Source organism: Dermochelys coriacea, chromosome 13, assembly GCF_009764565.3.
Source record: "Dermochelys coriacea isolate rDerCor1 chromosome 13, rDerCor1.pri.v4, whole genome shotgun sequence".
In the NCBI taxonomy this organism is placed as follows: domain Eukaryota; kingdom Metazoa; phylum Chordata; order Testudines; family Dermochelyidae; genus Dermochelys; species Dermochelys coriacea.
The window spans coordinates 8379046-8401321 of NC_050080.1; the positions used below are offsets into that span (position 1 = coordinate 8379046).

At 44.2% G+C, this 22276-nt stretch overlaps 1 protein-coding gene across 2 annotated transcripts in view; it reads left to right on the top strand.

Moving 5' to 3' along the window:
- Positions 1-8864: 8864 nt before the first annotated feature.
- The window catches only part of LAMA5 (laminin subunit alpha 5), a 166182-nt gene continuing 152770 nt past the window's right edge, over positions 8865-22276 (top strand). For both annotated transcript variants that reach the window (XM_038369253.2, XM_043496168.1), the window contains exons 1-2: positions 8865-9430; positions 17167-17319. In XM_038369253.2, the coding sequence (XP_038225181.1) occupies positions 9110-9430; positions 17167-17319 (474 nt within the window). In that variant the 5' untranslated portion in view covers positions 8865-9109. The remainder of the gene's footprint in view (positions 9431-17166; positions 17320-22276) is intronic.

Below are 22276 nucleotides of genomic sequence, written 5' to 3' on the forward strand. Positions count from 1 at the left end.
ATCCTAAGATAGATATTGGTAAAATGCTAGATGTGCTTGATATCTGCCTACCCTACTCCACCAGCTTTATCAGCTGGAATCCCTTATGGGTGTCCAGTGTTCCTAACTCCTCCCATTTCTGCTGGCTGGAGAAAATTTTCAGGCAGTGGGCCCTAGACATTCGTTGTAGCAGTTCAGCCCAGGACTCTGCCGCTCATCGTACATGTCCCGTACACGGCGAGCAAGTTATTTCCCACATTCACAGCCTACTCTGAAAGGGACGAGGGGGGAAAACCTTCATTTTTAACATTGTTTAAACATTGCATCTAACCTCTTTAGCAGCCCGCACTCTTCCTAAGCCCCACGGCTCTCACTTGAACTGGGAAACATGTACAGCACCCCAGAGAAGCTGCAGGGGAGCAGCAAATACTGACACTTTATATTTAGAACATGCTTAAGCTTCATTTGCTGTTTGACCCAATGATTTTTAAAAAAATAAAGCAAACCAGACTCCACATCAATGGCTACAAGCAAATTCCAACTGAAATATTCCTCCCATTGAGTTTGACAGGGCGACTTGGCCAGGCTGCCGGATCTTTGAACCTCTCTCTCACTGAAATCCTTACGATTAGTTAGGGATTCATATTTTTTATTAATTAAAAAAAATCTTTCTATTAAAACAAATGTTATATGGCTGTAAAACAATTTAAAAACTCAAAACCCCAAGAGAATCATCCCATTTTCTTGTGGTTGTTGGATTAGTTGCTGATGTGACTTTTAAGGATTTTTTTTTCATAATTGCAAACAAACAGGACTGTCAGAACTACTTTTTCAAACACAGTCTCTTACAATTGGCCCTGCAATTTGTTGTACTCAAGCTTTGCATCCATCGTTGCATGCAGTCCACTTGAATTTGCACGCTTATGCTGTATTTTTACATACAATCTGAATTGTGTAAAGATTTGGGCATGGAAAAACTGCATAGGCACAAAATCACAGGTCCAAATTTAGAAGCCTGGTACCTTTAAAAAGGTGATTCTCCATTTATTTTTATTTGGTATTCAATTGGCAGTCCCCACTTCAGCCATCGATAGGTTTCCTACTGTAAACAAAGCTAGTGTATGTGATGCATATACACGTGGCCCCCAACTTGCAACAATTCACTTGCAAACTGAAGAACATGATTAGTCTGGAGCATTTCTGATAGGGTGATAATGACTTTGTAGGTAGAGTTAGTTCTACATTTTTAATGTTAGCCAGGTCAAGCAATAGACCCTAGTATGAGGAGTGTAATTGGTAGTAGTCTCTATTCACTATTTTCTTACTTTAAAGAAACAGACATTAAACCTTGATAGGAGTGCTGCAAATAGTCAGTCATATGCTGTGTGGAATATAAGCCAATGTCTGTATCAATGCCCATATAATGAAGGGTAGTTGTGAGATGACTGAAATCCATAACTCATTCCTGGTCTACACTTAAAAGTTTTGCCAGCTTCACTTTGGTAGTTAGGAGTGTGAAAAAACATCACACCCATATCTGACATAGTTGTGCAGGCAAAAGCCCTAGTGATGATGCAGTTAGTGGCAAAAAAGACCTTTTGGTTATATAGCTTATTTTCTTTAGGCAACTGGTATAAACTATCCTGCCAAAAGAATTATTTTGCTAATATAAGCTGTGTCTCCATTAAAAGAGTTACACCAGTATAATGACTACTCAAGCAAACCTTTTCTAGTGTAGACAAGGCCTTAAGTCCTGGCTAGACAAAGGGAATTGGCACTGGAAACTAGTTTCACTGGGGCAAGCCACAATGCACCAATGGGAAGTGGTGCTTCCTTCCACATAATTTGCTCCAGCAATTTACCAACCACAATAGTACAAGCCCCATTTTGCACCAGTGTAACTCCATCAATCTAAGGCCTAGTCTACACAAGGCCTTAGATTGCAAGCTCAACAGATTCATTTGCTGATGAAAATGTAGTGACAGACAGGATGTGTCGAGGGGATGGGGGCTATATAACAGTCAATGTAGTCTCCTGACCTGTTGATGTAGAAGGGTTTGTTCTTTCAAGACTGGCTACTAGTTTCCTGTAGGACCTACTATCTCTAGACTAAAGGTGATTGTGAACTTGATGCTTATGAACGACAAAAAGAAAACAAATTCTCCTATAATGGAAATGGAATGGATAATTTTACCCAGAGCAGTCACTGTTTGCATGAATCACTAGAAACATAAGGTTTGTAGTGAAAACACTAACCTAGCCTTACTGGATTCCATCGTAAAATATCATTACTGCAATAAATCTTTGCTCTTGGATTTTGGATTATAGGATCTGGTCCAAAGTCCACAGAAGCCAGTGGGAGTTTACGTGAGCCAGAGGCCAAAGCATGTGCGTGTGTGTGTACGCCTCTAGGGTGTGTGTGCATATAGACACCCCCAGGGTAGAGCAAGTACTTTTGAAATCCCAAATAAGCAATTTATAATAGGAACGTGGGCGTCACAGTATTGAAAGGAGTGGATGATACATTCTGAGTCAGACTTGAGGCAGTCCTGAGCACGGTACTGCTAGATATATCATCTTTCAGACAAGATGTAAAAGCACATCCCATCCACTTGTCATTAGCTATCCCATGGCACTTTACATGTAAGATGGTGCATTAACTCCAGTCTCCAGGCTAAGTTCCAGCTATGGTAATTACATTCTCCCTTCCTCCATGCTCTCTGTAGTCTCAATTTGATATGGTATTCTTCATTTTCTAGCAGTGTTAAATAACTGCCATGCTTCACCCTAGAGGTGGCTGCACTTCACTGACAGTTGAAGAGATCTCTACATACTGTTTATGTATCATCTTGTTAAATTTTGTGAGGCTATTTGTGATCCTTCAGCCAGAAGAGAGTTATATGGCATAAATGTAAATTATGATTATTAACATGAAAACAGCTGTTCCTGTTTGATTTGAGCAAAGAAAAACATGCAGCTAATGATGAGTGAGCTTTAAACATGCCTAGGAGACAGCACATGTCTACATTCTCAGTGTGTCTCAGAATAATATGAAGTTTTGGCATTAAAGGAAAGTATTTGGGTCCTTGCCAGGTAGACAGACAGCATGAATGAAACACCTGTTCTGGCTTTGTGGCGGTTTTGAAACCATTTGCTTATAGGGAAGGTACAGTCTGACCTTAAAGTTAACTGAATTCTCTGAAGTAGAGTAACATGTACTGCTCCTGCTGGATTATAAAAACTTGCAAAACTTTTGGTAAAAACGTCTTCCAAAAGCCAAAACAGGAGTTGATGTCTTTTTAATAAAAAAAGTGCAGCCCAGGCATTTCAAACCCACCAGGAATTGCTGGAGTAAATGGTCTTATTTTTATTGGAATATACATTCAAGAAAGAAATTTATAGATTAAATAAAACCAAGCTGTCTTTCAAAATAATCTTGTAAAAAGAAAATCTAACAACTAATTTGTGAAGATTTCTCCTTATTCTGCTTTCCACATTGGCACTCTGGGACTTGTGAATTAGGGAGAGTGCATTTCCAGGAACTGACGGGTGGTTAAACTCTGAAACATGTAAAAATGGCACCTTCTTACCTAGCAGGTCTACCTGTGAGTATTAGTATCACAGCTCCTTATGCTTTAGTGACTATATCTCTATTTATCTATCTATTACTCTATTCTTATTAACTCTGCAGACCCAATGCAGCTCTGAGAGAGTGAAGCAGATTCTGTTCAGACTCCTCAAGCCTTCAGCAAAACTCTTGTCAGTTCTGTTTATCTATATCCATACATTAAGTCCATCACCATGATGCCAGAGTAGAGTGGTACTCTGCCCAGAAGTACTGCAAGCTAATGCAATAGCTTTTTTCACTGGACTCCCATTGGTTTTTTCTGTGTGAGGCCCATCCATCCCTCTCTCTCATATATAAATAAATAAAATTAGGCACCAATTCAGATCAATGACGTCAACACCATATAATATGAAAATGGACAGAGATGTTGTTCATGGCAGGTCGCCTTCCAGAACTTGTCAGCACTACTGCTGAAATAGTTGATAGACACAATTTCTGTTTCTGAGGTTGGAAGCTTCCTCTTCCCACCATGTTAAAGAGGGAAGGGGAGGGAAAACATTGACATTGTTTCTTGACTCTATGCCCAGATAAACTAGCTAGTGGCCATGCCAACTGGGGGAAAATACCAAGAAGCCCAAATACTAAACCAAGGCTTCACCAGAGTCTCTCAGATTTCTGTACAGCTAGAGAGCACATCATTATTTTGCTGCTGTCTAAATCTCATTTATTAACAGTTTATTAAGACTTCAGTGGGAGTTAAATGCATTTAAAGGCAACAGGCTTAAGGAGGAGTAGATGATGGTATGATTGAAAACCCAATTGTTGTTGTATATAGATTCAGAGACTGGATTTGAGCAAGACCACCATAGGAGGGATTTTTCAGCATTTGACTACCTTTCTAGTAGTGGCATAGATTCTAAACTGGAAGGCCCATTCTGCTTCAAGACCTCCTATCTAAGATAATGCCTGACCCCATGCTTCAGCTAATATCATTAAGCCAAGAGGTGGTATCATCCTAGTCAGAAACCTAGTAGAATTCAAAGAGGGATTAAATGTTTATATGAATAATGACTATATCCAGAGTTGTTATATCAAATGTTAAAAATGGAGTTTTGGAAGGGATATAAAACCTTAGCTTTCAAGGTTTAAACCTCTCTCTATTATGGATTAGGATGAGACCTTCATGGGGGCAGATTATCCCATATCTGCCCTGTTTGGGGTTTCTTGCACCGTCCTCTGAAGCATCTGGTACTGCCTACTCTCAGCAATAGGACAGTGGTGGACTCGATGGACCATGGGTCTGACCCAGTCTGGCAGTTCTTAAATGTGGCTCACTGGGTAGGGTATCAAAGTGGGAGTCAGGAGACTCTGTCTCTATTCTTGGCCCTGCCACTGAATCTCTGTGTGGCCTGAGGCAAGTCATTTCACCGCTCTCTGCCTCAGCTTCATTGTTTGTAAAGTGGAGATTGTGATATTTACCCATGGTTATAGAGTACGCTGAAATCCTCAGATGAAATCTGCTGCGTATTGTAATAAATATAATGCGCATGTGGTGAAGAGGAATTCATACTTGTATCACACTTGGAGATGCTCAAATGAAAGGCATTATGTAAGTGTGAAGTATACTGTCTTCATAGGCTGGGCAGCTGGGAATAATGTTCATAGATTCATAGATTCATAGATATTAAGTACTAGTGCCTAATCCTACACATTGCTGAACTAGAACTGAAGGACCATATAAGAGGTGGTCACCATTTGCTAGGATGGGGCCCTTAGAGCAATATTTTCAAAATCAGTATCTAATCTGGGTGCCTTTATTCTTCATCACCAAGATAACGAGTGACCCAAAATTAGTTACTGCTCACGAAAATGTTTGGTCTTAGTGTATAGCATTTTCTTCTTTCTCGATGAAGAATAAGTAAAAAGCATTGCTTTACTTCTGTTTAATCTCAAAATAAAATGATCAACACTGTTATAAATCCTCTGCCTATTGCTACTATTATACTTTCTGCAAATGGAAACTTTTCTTTAGCATAGTCTATTCCCATTGCTCATCTGTAAGCATTAGATACCCTGCTTTTTGTCCTTAAATGTGCACTGCACGTTCTTACACAAAGCAGTTCCACAGTTAAATTGAAACTGTTCAAATTCAAGCATCACAGTTATCGTTGTACCCTATCCCGCTGCTCATGGAAACCTTGCAGCTAATACTACCATACTAAATGTGTTAACTCTGATTTCACTCTGAATAAATAGTTCATATTCTTAATTGCATTTTTGAGGGATCATTAATTATGTGACAGGAGGCTACCACTAGAGGGATTAAAGTGATTGGATTTGCTATTGCTGTTTTGCCTCTAATTCCCCGGCGGGAGAAAGAGGTTATTTGCTAATCCATGCCCTGCTTTCCTATTAACTTTTTTACATTCACAGATAATTAATTGTTTGAGTCCATTAACGAATGGGGCATTTAATATTGTTTAAGGAAGTTTGTTTTAATTTTCCTGTCCATTGCAGTATTGGATTTCTCTACATAGGATATGTTAATTAACTATTACTAAAAAAAAAAAAAAAACCCATTTCAAACACTGCTATTAAACCTTACCAATGGGAAATGATCCTTTTTAATGTTCATTTTAAGGAACAAACACTGCTTCTTAGTCAGCTGAGTTAGAGTTAAATGGAGCTACTCCTGTAAGTAAGGTGAGCAGAATTTGGCCCTAAATGGCGGAAGCAGGGGAAAAAGGTTTCTGAATGCAACTACTTGTTAGGGGATTTTCAAATCTTAATAAAGCTCCCTAAAGAGGAGGGGGTTAAAAGAAACTTGAAAGCATTACAGGAAGTCCCTGCTAATTGAATGGGCTTGGCTGCTGTGGTCTAATAATGCTTCCTTGCCATGTAGAACTAGGCAGACTAAAGCACCCTTAGCCACTGTACCTTCACAAGTCATGATGTCATGCTAATACAATCTCATGATATGCAGTGCCAGCAGAGGAATAGTTGGCACTGTAACAGTTTCCGGCTTGTGGTGGCGTGCCAGGTTGGATCTGCACAGTGAGTTTTCTAGTGACCTACCAGCTCTTCCAAGTGGCACACTAGTTAATCCAAGTGGAATGTCAGGGCTTCCAATATACCAGTTGTAGCAAGGTGTTGTGCATGCTTGCCTCTTCCAAGCACCATTTTCCGGTAGTTCCAATGGCATGCCATTGTTCCCATCCTGCTACGACTGGTGCTGCAATATAAATGTTATTGTATTGTGCATTATTGTATCAGACCTTTTACAAACATTAGATCAAGTAAAAGTACAAAAAGCAAGGTGCACAAATGCACACTTGATCTGCATGGACACACTTGATCTGCATGTACAACTACAGTAGCTAAATATTCAAATTAAGCACATAGCTGTGTGGGCATTTAAAAAATTTAAGCCTAAAGCATGAATTTAGATTAAAAACAAACAAACAAACAAACAAAACCCCTGTCCAGAGGAGTATCTCCTGATAGGCTATTCCACAAAAGAGGGGAAGGGGATAATGTGTGATAATTGGAAACTGCTAATGAAAGAGGAGAAACTTTGTAACAGCCTGTTAGTAGAGTGCAAAGGCTTAAGAAACAGAACCACTATGGCACAATTAAGACCTTCTATTGCTTATGGCAAAATCAGATAGAGTGACCAGACAGCAAATGTGAAAAATCAGGACAGGGTGGACCCTATATAAGAAAAAGACCCCAAAATCGGGACCTCTGATCACCTTAAAGTCAGATCAAGTCCTATAGCAATGCAGTGGCCCCAGCATTCTAGACTTACCCTCATTTTATGATTCATGCTGGTATTAAATTTACTCTTATAGTTACAACCCTTCAAATGAGTCTGCCTGTGAGTATGTGACATCAATAGTACTACTTTGTAGATAAAGTAAAGATAAATACTTGCATAAGTGTTTGCAGAACGCACCTGGGTCCTGCAAACATCAGTTAAATATGTTTAAATTAAAGAGAGACCACCATGTAGTTTAGGCATAACTTTTATTTTATTTTTTTGATTGCATTTAAATTCCTGCCCTGCAGTGCTGGAGAGGCAAATACAACAGCATTTCGCTATATCAATGCAAGAGAACCAGGAAATGAAATGACTCGAATAAGGTGACCATTCTGTTTTCAGTGTTTAAACTGAGTGAAATGGCAAAAAAGAAACAAACAAACAGGATAACTGGGGACAAGAAAAGTAGATTTTGCTTTTCCCTCCTCAGGGTTGTTAATTTAAGGCAATTAAACTTTTTAATCTGATTTTTAGTTACCAACTTTTTATTGAAGATTTTAAAATTGCGCTAATCCACGAAGTTGTTTAACAAGTATCAAAAGAGGATGACAATACAAGAGGGCGCAGCTGAGCGCAGCAGGGCAGGAGTTCCAGGAAGCAGACATATGGCTTCGGTAAAGGTTATATCAATCATTTAAAAAAAAAAAAATTAGTACACCCCATTGGGCCCCTTCTCCTTCAAGTAGTTCAGCTGCTGACTTAATAGGGGCAGGCGATTTTTAACATGGCATGTAAATAGATTTGTCAGAAAATAGCTGTAAAAGTAAATGTGGTCCTATACTAACTTTTCACATGCTATACTATATATTCTGCTGACTTTATTTGTCACTCCATGCATCTGATGAAGTGAGTTTTAGCCCAGGAAAGCTTAAGCGCAAAGAAATGTGTTAGTCTTTAAGACAAAAGAAAGGGAGTACTTGTGGCACCTTAGAGATGAAGTGAAGTGAGCTGTAGCTCAGGAAAGCTTATGCTCTAATGACAGGTTTCAGAGTAGCAGCCGTGTTAGTCTGTATTTGCAAAAAGAAAAGGAGTACTTGTGGCACCTTAGAGACTAACACATTTATTAGAGCATAAGCTTTCGTGAGCTACAGCTCACTTCAAGTGAGCTGTAGCTCACGAAAGCTTATGCTCTAATAAATGTGTTAGTCTCTAAGGTGCCACAAGTCCTCCTGTTCTTTTTAGGGATACAGACTAACACGCCTGCTACTCTGAAGTGCCACAAGGACTCCTCCTTGTTTTTGCTGATACAGACTAACAGGGCTACCGCTCTGAAAGCCGTACTAACTTTGTTTCTTGAGCGGGAGCACTGCTCTGCAGACATCTTTTCAACCTGGACATTTAGTGGCTCAGGGGACTCTCTGCAAAGAGAATTGCTCCTCTGGCGCGGAAGGAAGGAAGGGGTTAACCCGCCGCGCCAGGGCTGCCCAGACAATCCGCAGAATCGCATGAATACGCCCGCGGCCACTCCCCTCACCTCGTCCCGGAGGGAGGGAAGGAGTTTGCAAAGCCGCGGCGGGCGCGTTGGCGGGGCAGCAGCCGGCCCCGGGGAGGGGCGGGGAGGGCAGGGATTGATGTCTCATCACTTGACTAGGCAGCCCTGCCTGGCTCAGGCGGCTGCAAACACCCAGCCTCGGCGGCGGCGTGCAGCCCGCTCCCCCGGCAGCGATGAGCCCCGGCGGGCAGCGGCGCTAGGCTCGTCCCCGCCGACTTCTCCGTCCCTCTGCTCGCAGCATCGGTGAAAAATGGCGAGGAGGGAGACGGCTGCGGGCAGGCTCCGAGGGACCCTGGTGTCTCTGCAGCTCCTGCTGCTGCTGGCGGCGGCGCTGCCCGCCGGCGCGGCTCGCCCGCGGGTCCCCCTGCCCGGGGACGTGAACGGCCACAGCTTGCACCCGCCCTACTTCAACCTGGCCGAGAGCACCCGGATCTCCGCCTCCGCCACCTGCGGGGAAGAGCGCGGCGCGGCCGGCGGCGGCAGCGGCAGGAGCCCCCGCGCCGTGGAGGATCTCTACTGCAAGCTGGTCGGCGGGCCGGTGGCAGGCGGGGACCCCAACCAGACCATCCAGGTAGGGCAGCCCGGCTCGGCGGCGCCACTTGTCCCGGGGGCACCTGCCCCGGGCCCCCTCGCGCATCCCGGGGCCGCTCCTCCTCCTGCCCCGCCGCCCCAGGTAGCCCCTTGCGTGGAGGCGCTCGCCGGCCGGTGAATGGGGCCAGGCGCGCACAAAGCGAGTTGGGAAATGCCAGTTCAGGGCCGTGTTTGCTTCGCCCCAGGCGCCCTCTCCTCCCCTTTGCCCTCCTCGCCACCCAGCGAAGGGGGAGGGGGGGCATGGGGGTTTAGGAAACGCTGTTGTTTTGTTTTTGAGCCGCTGCATTGAATGGCCCGGGTCGCCTCCCAACGGGATGGCTGGAAGCAGCCCCGAGGCAATTTTCGTCCTACGCTTTAGCAGAGCGGAGCGGCACTAAATTCCCAAGGAATACGCCTGGCTCTGGTGGGATTGTGTGATGCATTTATACTTCAGAATCGCTTTATCCCCCCCCCCCGGTGTAAATCGAGATCTTGTTGTTCTTCTATCGGCGTGTGTTTGCAAAGGTAGATTTCAGCTCCACTGGCTGTGTGGAATTAGCTCAGAGGTTCCTTTTAGAAAAGAAGGGTGTGAGCCAGGCAAATCCTCAACACGTTATCTGGCCCATTTTAGGCCACTAGCTACCAGGAGAGCAATTCAGTGTTTCAGAAATCAGCAGGGCAACAGTCTTTTTTCCTTAAGAAAAGGGGTACTTGTGGCACCTTAGAGACCAACAAATTTATTTGAGCATAAGCTTTCCTGAGCTACAGCTCACTTCATGCATCCGATGAAGTGAGCTGTAGCTCAGGAAAGCTTATGCTCAAATAAATTTTTTGGTCTCTAAGGTGCCACAAGTACCCCTTTTTTTTCTTTTTGTGAATACAGACTAACACGGCTGCTACTCTGAAACCAATCTTTTCATGAGTACTTTCCTAGGTGTGGACTTTTGTGCTTGCACCCTGCAAATAGCAGTTGCACTTTTGCAGAGTGTTCATTTTCTTTAGCTCCACTAAAGGGTTGATTGTGGAAGACCATTTTTGAAGGGCTGGTGAGGGGTGATTTGCTTCCCCCTTGCTTTTCTAAAAAGTTTGTCACTTGGCTAGTTTTTTGGAGGCATCTTCTCTGAATTCTCCAAACGTGGTTTCTCTTTCAAAGGCTGCAGGGGAAAGGGAACACGTGTTCCTTTTCGAGGGTTGCTAGAAATGCTCCAGGGTTGCCAGAAATTGTACAAACTAAACACAGCCTGTTAGGTTCCCATGGCATTATTTTTAAAGGCGTCGGTTTCTGTGCTGATGAAATCCAGGGCAAGTGGACACTGTTGAATTGGTGTGAAAGAAAAGATCAGACATTGGTAATCATGCTAATATTTAATAATATGGGTGTGTAAGCCAGGTACTGCTTGTGTTGAGATTTTTTTTTTTGGGGGGGGGAGGTATTGGTAATATTCACCTGACATCAGCTTGTAAAAACAGTTTATCTATATCCCATGTGTCCCAGTGTAACCTGACAATAAGAACCTGTAGCCAGGAATCCCCTTGGAATGCAGACTGCAAAAATGCTGTAATACTCACAGGCTGCTACACACGGATGACTAACAGCCATGAACATCTTGGAAGGCAGGGAGACCAATTGCAAGAGGATTTGTAAAATGGGAGCTTTAGTTCCATGAATCCCAGATCCACTGTAATCCCATGAGAACAGCCAAAGTAGTGGGAAGCAAATAGAAGAATCTGAAACCCTCATGAGAAAAAAGCAATGACAAATCTAAGCAACACCATGTGCTGTTTGCCAGTAGCTTCTCTTGGGTTATTTAAGAGAGATGGTGCTATATCACCTGGAGCAATAGGACCCTACTCAGCCTGTTAATAAGCAGAGGGAGAGTTTGTAAAACCACTAGTGTGACGTTGCTGTCCTCAAACGGGTCAGATAGGAGAATGTGGCCCGAATGAAATAACTGCTTTTAAAAAAACCTGAGTCTCCAATGCTTTAGCTACTTGGAATTTTCTGGCTACTAAAGGGCAGAGTTCTATGTCAATGTCCCACCCTGTCTTCCTTCCATTTTATTGCTTTACAGTTGTTAGCAGACTTGTGTGTCAGGCCTGTATACTGCAACAGTCTAAAATAAAACACAACTGGGCAAATATTGCGATATTCTGTAGTTGATGGATGTGGGTAAGGATTCCATGGATCCTGAACATAGCAATTGTTGGAACTACAGTGCTGCGCTTTTATTGTCAATGTAATGCTTAGAGAGGAAGATAACTGAGAAGTGTGTGCTGTTCTGTGTTCAGTTGCCACCAACATCTAAATACCTGATAAGTAAATCCAGTAAAATGAGACTTCTAAAAAATAAAGGTTAGCAACATGGAGGCTTATTACACATTAAGGGCTGTGCATTTGACATGAAGTCAGTGGCCATTCTTGATGCTTCTGTGTGACTACCCTGATTTTATAATGGACTGCATTAAATAGTAGCTAAATAAAAGCATTTGGAGTCTAATGACTTGTGTGGTGCTCTCTACAGTTGTGGCTCATGCCCTTGCAAATACAGCCTTGCCCTAGCACTGTAGTGTCCTTAAATCTTACCAGTTATTTCCAGTTAAACAAACATGGTTTCTTAAACTTTGACATGATATAGTGACCCCCTCCCTCTCCTTCGTGCAGCTTTGATATGGGAGTGCTTTGATCTGAGCTCTGCTTCCTAGGCTAATATTCTTCGGTCAATCTGAAAGATTTAGAACAATTTTTTTGTGGTGGCTCCTTTCCATGACTACAAGCAGCACCTGAAAGGAAGGGAAAAGAGGTATTAGTGCAAAGGTCAGAGTTCCCAATTCATCCCTGTTAAGGATTTCAACACCACCCAGTGACTAAAGCAGTGAGGGAGGTGGGGGGGGGGGGGAAGTGTTACTGTAATGAACTCCAAATGTTTGTCATGAGGATGTTTCATGTTTCACCAGTTACTCGCCTAACCCCTTCACCTTTTCTCTTGTACATTGTTTCACACAAAGTGCAGCCACTGTCAGGAAGGTTTTTGGGTGGGAGCTCTGCAAGATTCAGTTTTGATGGCTACTCAAGAAGTTTCAATGGGGTATGGTCATTAAGAGGACAGACATTTGCTGGATTGGCTGCCTAGTAAATATTGTAGCTTGTCAATCTAATGGGTTCAATCAATTCTCCCACCACTAACTGTTTTAGTTACTTAACACTGTAACAGAATTTTTTGGAGAGGGAAATCAACTTTTTTTGCTTCAGCGAATTCCTAAACCCTGTTTTGTTTAATAATACTAGCTTTGAAACTCGCAGAGTTTGTGGCATAGTTTTAAACACCAGGATCCAGACCTGTTTGGAATATGAAGTCTGAGTTCATTCTAGCCTCACAAATGGCTGCCAGCATTTTAAACTGTGGTCGCTTTTGCACAGGTCAGAACTGAGTGGAAAGGTCTGCATGGAGAAGTTTGTACAGTGCTTGCTACTATTCCACTAGCTCTACCCATGGCTAGCGATCTCACTTTAATGAGCCATGAATTTGCCCACTCAACTAAAGATGAGACAGAAGATGAACCACATCAGGCTTTTATCAGTAAAAAGTGACTTTCTGATTAAACTTCAGATGAAGACACAGGCTGTCTGGGTTCCAAGACAGTGCTCCACAAACATGTAATAAAATGCAGTGAGGGAAATGTTCTACCCTTACGCTTGTATTCTGAGTCCTCCTCCGAAGTAATTAGCTGCAGTGTTCCAGAAGCTTGCTCCCTAGAGAGCAATTTGGGTGTAGAGATGTTGGCCTTCCCTGGGTAATTGGATTGCCCATTACTAGTTGCAATTTTGGGAATCACTTACTTTTGTTTTGAGAATGAAATACTTGATCAAATCCCACCAACTTCAAGTCTATTTAGGAACCTGTATCTGTAGCCCCGCTCACCCCCATTTTGCCTTCACTTGACATGCGTCTTCATTTAAGCCATGTCTATACGTACAGCGCTGCAGCGGCACATCTGCATCCGGTACAGCTGTGCTGCTGCAGCACATGTGGTGAAGTCGCTGTATGCCGACTGTCGCTGTATGCCGACTGGAGGGAGGTGTCCTAGGGGCATAAAAACACCCCATCTCCAGGACTGGCGTAAGCTAAGCTATGTCGGCAGGAGGAGCTCTCCTGCCAACATAGCTCTGTGCACATGACCGCTTCTATCTGTGTAAGTTATGTCGGTAAGGGGGTGGAATACTCTCTCCTGAGCGACACACAGTTTTTGCCGACATAAACTGTAGCGTAGACATAGCCATAGGCCCCCCTTCTTACACACATGCGCAAGCATCTGCATGGTTACTCGCCTAAGTGTTTGCAGGATCAGCGCTTGAGATTATAAACTCACGGGGTAGGATTTATGGGGCTGCTTCTCTGCTCATACTGGTATAAGTGCGAGGTGAACCAGGCTCCTTGCGTGTCTGAACCTGGGAGTCTGATTCTCCATTTTACATCTGTGCATCTCCATTGAATTAAGTGGGGTTTACTCCTGATTTACACTGCTGTCCAGTGGAAGCAGACTTGGCTCCTTTGTCTTATCTGCTATGTCTGTAAAGTGCCTATTGTGCTTTGTGTGCTATACAAATTATGAGTGGGAGATGGCTAATGTCAAAGACCTGTCCCTGGAAGTTTGGATGTTAGACTAAAATGGAACAACTGCTACTATACTGTATTATTTCTACCCATGTCTTTCCCATGTTTCCTTTTATTAAGACACCAACATTTTAATGACTTAATTGGAATTGAAAACAAACCCTGTAATTTTGGGCAACAGGTTATAGCTGCCTACAAAACCAGACACCTGTTGCAACAACAGCCAAGCATGTGCCAATTTGGTGCGTGCAGTTACCGGATTTGTACGCACAGTTAAGGTAATTGTGTAGCTGTCTCATTTGAAAATGTCACCTAGGGCTTCTCCAGCCCCCCCCCCCCAGTTTCTTATCCAAAGCCCTGGGGTCTTGTCCCTCGGGGTTTCTGATAAATGAGGTGAGGATCACTGAGAATGGCAAGGCCAGATAAGCCAGGACAAAGCCAGTTGCCTTAAGGCTGCCAAGCTCAGCAGGGCTTCAGGGCTTGTCTCTGTGCTCTGAAGAGACTTGAGATTTCCCATGTACTTCATTAGGAGCAGGAGCAGGCCAGTGATTCTTTGAAGGCTCCTCTTCCATTCAGTCGCTCTCCTTATCACTCCTCTTTGTTCTGATAGCAGCGCTATTGTGTTCCTTAAACCCTCTTACAACTTCTGTCTTTCTTCCTCCATTTCAATAGTTTTTTCACCTTGTTGCTTACCTTGATAGGCATCTTCCTCCCTTTCACTCTTGAGCTGAGAAAACTGCTGTCTGTTGTTGTTTCCACAAGTCACAGGGTTACACTTCTCAGACCTGCATTTTTCTTTTTAAAACAAAATCTTCAGATTCTGAGGTCTGAGCTCAGCTCTTTTTTTTTTTTTTTTTTAATCTGAATCTCCAATGTAAGTGTAATCTGCTCTAAAATGTGTTTGACTCCCTGAATAGCTAGAAATGATCAATTTTGCTTGTGAGTCAGGTCATCTCTCTAGACAAATGAGGTATGAACTTTTGGGAATGGTAATATCAGGGGCCCAATTACACCATTTAATAGCAAGCTCAAGTAAGCCACTGAGTTGTTCCCCTTTAATAGTGGCACTTAGCACCAGTAACGGAGAGAGGAACATCTGTAGCATCAATAAAGTATAGTAGTCTTTGTTAATTTTCAGTCCTATGGAAACTTGAAGTGGTGTCTGTCTGCATGTCATTCACACGTCATTGTGTGAAACACTTGAAACAAAATTCAAGAACACCAGAATTTGAGGATTTTGCATTTTGTTCCAAGTTTCTTTAACATCCCACTTTTGTGACAAACTTCGGAATTTTGGGCTTGGCACTAGAAATCTAATTCTTCACACAACCTGTTGCACAGCTTTCTTTTAGCAGATCTGTTCTTTAGTAGGTCAGTTTTGTCACCTGTTACTCGTTCACCCAGTGAATGTCTGTTCTTTTGCTTGTCTGTGCCCTTCTTAAAAGTTTAAGAGATCCTTGTTCTGACTCCCTGTGTTACAGCAAGGTCTTGTAACACTGTTTGCTGTGCACCACTGGGCAGCTCTGACTGTCTCCATTCCTTGGCTTTGTACTTCACTGTCTGGTATTTTCATATCTCTAGCCGAGTTAATTAAAAGGTGGACTTGTTTGGAACAAGTTGTGTTGCACAATTGCCTGCAAATAACATACCACATGTCTGCAGGAAAGAATGCTGGGAATTTTCTGTTTCCTTTTTGGCTTGGAGTCTCATCCAGTCCTTCGAGTTTGTGGAAAAGACAATGGCTATTCTGTGGGATGACTGTTTTACTGCAGCCCTGAAGGGGAGAGGGTTTGAAGTGCGAGGAAGCTGGAAGTTGTTCCTGGAGATCTGTTTCTGGTGTAATACCACACCTGAACATAGCCATTATATGAACAACATACCCCCATATCTCAGTATCTGTACTTTTGACCCATTAACCTTTTACCCCCAATCAGGGACATTGCAGATTATGTATTCCTTATGCCACCTGATCCTAAACCAAACTTTGCATTCCTTGATAATTTGGACCTTATTCCCTGATGACCAGAAACTTCTGTGCTTAAACTCTGTACCGTTTTCTTTTTATTTTAACATCCTCATATTAAAACTACAAGGAGCCAGGACAGATGAGGCTGATGCACTATGCCCAGAGGTAACCATCCCTTTTAAAGGGGAACTGTCAGATAAGTGAACTCCTTTGTGGGCTGTTCATAGCAGGGTGATTCAAGTGACAGGACAGAGGGACTAAGCTAATAACTCACCAATTCCCTGGACTATTTTCAGGCCCCCTCAACGTGGCCCAAATCCCTCTTTTCGGTATAACCCGCCGTGCTGTTCTACAGAAGAGAAGTGCCTTAAGCAGCTGGGCCCCTGCCCACCCCATGAATTGCAGGGTTCTCCCCCTCCCTGGCTGCGTGCCCAGGGGTCTATTGGTACCATAGCAACCCACGCTGCACCAGGGAGACCATGTGACTCACAGCTAGAGGCCCTGTTGCTGCTGAGAAGATCACAAGGCTGGCTGGTCTGGCCAGGTATTGGATGTTGTTGGCTATTACATTCAAGCAGGGCCATAGCTGAAAGGGTTTTACTTGTAAATTCCCTCTTCCGCCCCCGTTTTGTTTTGGGGTTTGATTTTTCTGGTCCCTATTAGGATTATACACATACCGAAGGGGAAGGGAACACATTTGCTTATTTAAAAAAACCCTCAGGTTTGGACCCCAAGCAATCCCCTCCTCCAGTGCTGTAGAATTTCCTGTTGTAAATGTACTTCATATACCCTCAGTTTGGGGGTGGTCCCAACGCAACAGCACAATTGTATTGCCCGCAGTAATGGCACTCGTGGCATCCTGTCCGGCGAGATCCCCATTAAAAATGCTTGATGTGGGTTTAAAGAGAACACATGTGGAGAGAATGTGCATCTTTAAAGGGATACAAGTCGTCTTTGGGGAGAGGGTGGTGGTGCGGTTGCTAAACCACTTAGGTGCCGCATCCACTTCTTGATTGTTCTTTGCCTCTCCTTTTACCTGGCAAGAATATCCTCCCTCCCTGGTGTCTGGGCTCTTTATGAACCAAAAAAGTCTGCTCCTTGGAATGTGCCAGCTGCTCTGGGATTGTGTTAATCTCTCCTGTTTGTGTCTTCCGGCAGGGGCAGTACTGTGACATTTGCACATCGATGAACAGCAACAAGGCTCACCCCATAACCAACGCCATTGACGGAACAGAGCGCTGGTGGCAGAGTCCTCCCCTCTCTCGCGGGCTGGAGTTCAACCAGGTCAACGTGACCTTGGACCTCGGACAGGTAACAGAAAAGGGCTTGTGGTGGTTTAGGTTGCAAGCTGCTCTGATCAGGGACCTGTCCTCTTGAGTGTCTTTAAGGAGCTTCAGTTATCCCCATGGTAGAGGTGAGACTGAAAGCTGCTGTGATGGCTGGCCGGGGAATTCTCCACTAAGGTCTCAGGGTGCAGATGAGAGAGATTCATAGATACTAAGGTCAGAAGGGACCATTCTGATCATCTAGTCCGACCTCCTGCACAGCGCAGGCCACAGAATCTCACCCACCCACTCCTATGAAAAACCTCACCCATGTCTGAGCTATTGAAGTCCTTAAATCATGGTTCAAAGACTTCAAGGAGCAGAGAAGCCTCCCTCAAGTCAACCATGCCCCATGCTACAGAGGAAGGCGAAAAACCTCCAGGGCCTCTCCAATCTGCCCTGGAGGAAAATTCCTTCCGGACCCCAAATATGGCGATCAGCTAAACCCTGAGCATATGGGCAAGATTCACCAGCCAGATACCCAGGAAAGAATTTTCTATAGTAACTCAGATCCCATCCATCTAATATCCCATCTCAGGGGATTTGGCCTATTTACCCTGAATATTTAAAGATCAATTACTTACCAAAATCCCATTATCCCATCATACCATCTCCTCCATAAACTTATGAAGTAGAATCTTAAAGACAGATAGATCTTTTGCCCCCACTGCTTCCCTTGGAAGGCTATTCCAAAACTTCACTCCTCTGACGGTTAAAAACCTTCGTCTGATTTCAAGTCTAAACTTCCTGGTGGCCAGTTTATGCCCATTTGTTCTTGTGTCCACATTGGTGCTGAGCTTAAATAATTCCTCTCTCTCTCCTGTATTTATCCCTCTGATATATATTTATAGAGAGCAATCATATCTCCCCTCAACCTTCTTTTAGTTAGGCTAAACAAGCCAAGCTCCTTAAGTCTCCTTTCATAAGACAAGTTTTCCATTCCTCGGATCATCCTAGTAGCCCTTCTCTGTACCTGCTCCAGTTTGAATTCATCCTTTTTATCTTCTAGTTCTATCCAGCTCTCAAACAAAACCTAAATGCAATCTGTGCTGCGTAGCGTTACCTACCACACCATCTCCGTAAGCATTGGCAGTGGCAGTCACATGAGTCACGAAAACCTGTGGCACTGACTAAATAATAGTAGTGCCCACTCTGAAATTGTTCCCCTGAAGAGTCTTTAGCTAACTTGGCTACCATGTTGTAATAGCACACTCTGCTGACATGAAGCTATTTCCAGGCTTTTCATTTCAAGAGTGCCTGCAGTCTGCTGGGTGATCTCCTGGCTAATAGCCCTGGCTTCCCGGTTGCTTGAATAGAGCAGGGGAAGGAGGCAGTCTGTGCTGTAAGCAGTTTACTCCTCTGAATTCAGTGAGCCGGGCATTCGCTCCAGAGCTTGTTTGTGATGAAGTAGCACTTCTAACTGCTGCAGCGCCCCAGTTGGCTGGCTGGGTGCAGACTTTCATCACCAGCATTGGGATTTCTCTGGCCCCTGCTTGTGGAAAAGTGTGGTTTCCAAGCAGGTTGAGGGTGGGCTTGAGCAATGGGCCTTCTGCTAACAAAAGGTGGAGAGAGTTTTTGAAGTCTGTGTGACAGGTGAGCCGCACAATGTAAGCCTCTCACCTTATTTGTAGGCACGTTGCTTTTTTGCTTGTGCAGATATGGGGCTTGGTGAATGAGGCCTTTGCACGGTTTTGCTATTGTGTGGCTTTGATAGCATGGCCATTATGATGGCAATGGAGGAGTTATGTTGAATGGGCAGAATTTCAGGTGCATGGACAGACTGTCACATTATTTGTAGTCTGCTTGGTTTGGAGTTAAATAAACTCGGGGGGGGGGGGGCTGAGCATGCCCTAAATATGTGTGCCTGTAGGGGGTGTTCTGCACTGAGATTTTCCTCCTACATGGCTGATCTAGTCAGTCTGTACCTCCTGATTTTTAGTAATACTAAAATATCTTAATTTCTGCTCATCCATTTGAGCTAAGTCTCCAGGATCCCCTATAAACACGTTCCTGCCATGTAACAGTGCTAGGTTAGCTTTCCTGCACGCTATGGACAAAGATCTTTTTTTTTTCTTTTTCCAGAGACCCTTGATAGCTAAGCTGTGCAATCCACGTTGTCCCCAAACATCCCCTTAATGCCTTGATCAGAATCTCTAAAGCAGATTTATAATCTCCCTCTTGGGAGGGTGAGAATCCTCACCCATGCTGGCCAAGGAGGTTGTACTAAAGTAGCTGGCATCCACTGGGTCCCTCTGAAACGCTTCAAATGCAGGGGTTTTGTGAGGTGAGGAGAATACTAGAGCTTTGTCTCCTGACCCTGAGGATGTGGGTGGAACTCTGCTTGTTCCAACTGCTGTCTTTACCTGTGGGAGGGAAGGAGAGGAGAGAGGGTTCCAAAGCCCATCAAGTCAAGGCAGACTTTCTTCTCCCACCTTCATTCTCCAAGCAGCACCTTTTGCCTTAGGCAGGGATGCAGTCTTCAGAGCACAGTGCTGGCAAGCTACTGAAGCTTTGATGGCTCAAATCTGCATCTGCCTCCTTCAGTTCCTTTCTAGACTGTAACATTGGGAGTGCGGGAGCGAAGATCCAGGGGGAAAGTTGGGACGTTGGTGGGGAAAAAATTCTGCCATGGTGAAATTTTTGGTCTTTGGGTTTTTTTCTCACGCTGCACTCCCATGTTTCCTTGTTCACTTCCCACTCCCTCATTCTTTTGCTAGTGGGTGGGATTTCATCATTGTACCTGCTAGGTCATGAGCAAAATCCAATGTGATCACTGATAGTGACTGGTGGATTATGTGGAAAGAATCCCTCTAAAATTACTGTTACTCCTCCTTGCCTTGTCCAAAGTTTGCATTCACTGGTTCTCCACAAATATCCAATGCAGGCCACTGCAAGAGCACATAGTCTGTTCTCAAACTAGCAGCCCATTTCTGGAAGTTTTCTCATAACAGCAAATGGATGGACAAACGGACGTTCCTTTCATGTATGCTCTGGATTGGCCCCAGTTCTCGTCCCCCATTTGTTGGGGGTAGGTGATGGCAAGTGTTGGTGAAGGGTTACAGAATCCTGCGTAGTTTCTTTCTGTTGACCTGGGGCTGTGGCTGAGGGAGAGGAAGGTAAAGAAAGGCCTGCCTGGGGTCCTGTTGTACCTGCAGGGCATGTGCCAGAAGAGCCTCATGTAAATGGAAGAGAAATGTTGGAAATTCCTTGGATGCCTGTGGGACTGTGCAGGTGACAGCCTGAAAGGCAGGCTGAGCAATTTTACAGGCTGGAAAATAAGGCCTTTTATGCCTCCCAATCCCCTGCAGGGAGTCCTTTGTCCAGTTTAAATTTAATTGAGTGGATTGGCCAACGTCTGCCTGAGAAAATGTCTACTCATTTTAGATAGTAACCAGCACTGTTTCCTTTTGACCTGTGATGTTGAGGTACAGGGTGGATGTGTTCAGACACATCGAAGGTTCTGGGATCACAGACACTTGATTTGCTGCAGAGATACTGGAGTGTCATAGGGTGTTAGGGTCAGGAAAGGGGTTCTTTGCAATACTGTCTTTTTGTCATAGCTCTTCTTTGCTGCCAGTGTCTCTTCTGAGGCTTGGCCTTCACTTAAACGTTAGGCCGACATAACTACCTCAGTCGGGACTCGGGGGAGGAGGGGAAGTACACACACACACTTGGTTGACACAGCTATGCCAACGGCCCAGTGTAGATACAGCTGTGTTGATGGAAGAGAGCTTCCCTCAACAGAGCTACTGTCATTTAGGGAAGAGCTGTTACTACACTGATGGGAAATACCCCATTCATTGCTATAGATGGTGTCTTCACTGTGGGGTTATGCCAGCATAGCTGCATTGCTGTAGCTATGCTGGTATAGCCTCTGTGTAGACCTACCCTGAGTCATGCCTGCTTAATTACTAACCAGAACCAAGTTTCTCCAGCACTTGACAGCATAATGGGCATAGGGGAGATGGTGTTTAATTTGTTCGTCAGCCTGTTGATCTCTGCTTTCAGTGGCTGCGTCCAGAGAACTTGCTCTCTTTCTTCACTGAGATGATGAAATTGGAAGGGACGAGGGAGAATATTCTTTGCAGCCAACGAACAACCGTTTATAAAATGCAGATCGGCCACCCAGCTGGAATTGTGATATTAACGGCCCACATCATGTCATCTTAGAGCCAGCAGCTGCTTAAACATTATGGTTTCATTGTTAGGGTAGATGAGGGAGGTCTCATCCTAGAATGGGCAAAAGGTAATCAAATGCATAATCTGCTTGGGAGAAATTGTTCCAGCCCCCTTGTATCTGCTCCCTCATTGTCTATGATAGCAGAGCTCTGATTTCAGAACTGCCATTGGATGTTAATGCCTGATAAAGCAGGGAAGGGGGAGGAGAAAAGCCATCTAGAATTCTGATACTTGGCTGATATCTGGCAGCTAGAAACAAAACAAGTGCTCTATTTACAACTGGAAAAAAGGGAGCTAATTGGCACTGGAAGCTGCTGGTGGAGAATAAATAGAGAATTTTTTTTTCTGCTGTTGATCATAAACTCAAACTTAAAGCTTCCAAATGTTTTGACACTGGGGTAAGTACTCTAGTGACTCCTTGGGAGTGTCATGTTACAAAATGTAATTCTACAGAACCATACTAGAACAAGGATTGGCTTTCCTGTGTGGATGGGGCTGGAGTGCATTAGCACTAAGTTTACAGCGTCGTTGTATAGTATGGTCCCATCAGACAGTTTGGTCCCATCCACAGGTCGGACCAAGCCCACGTGATCATGTTTCTGATGCTGAGGCTCCATGTTATAGTGCAGATGTGGGAAAGCACTGGAGAATTGTCAGCACTTGAGTGGTTTAGCCGGGATCCTCACGGCAAAGTGGGTGAGTCACCAGCCTGGGTGAAAGCAGAACCTGGGCTCCAACCCCTTTCCCCCAGCCATGCCAGCTAG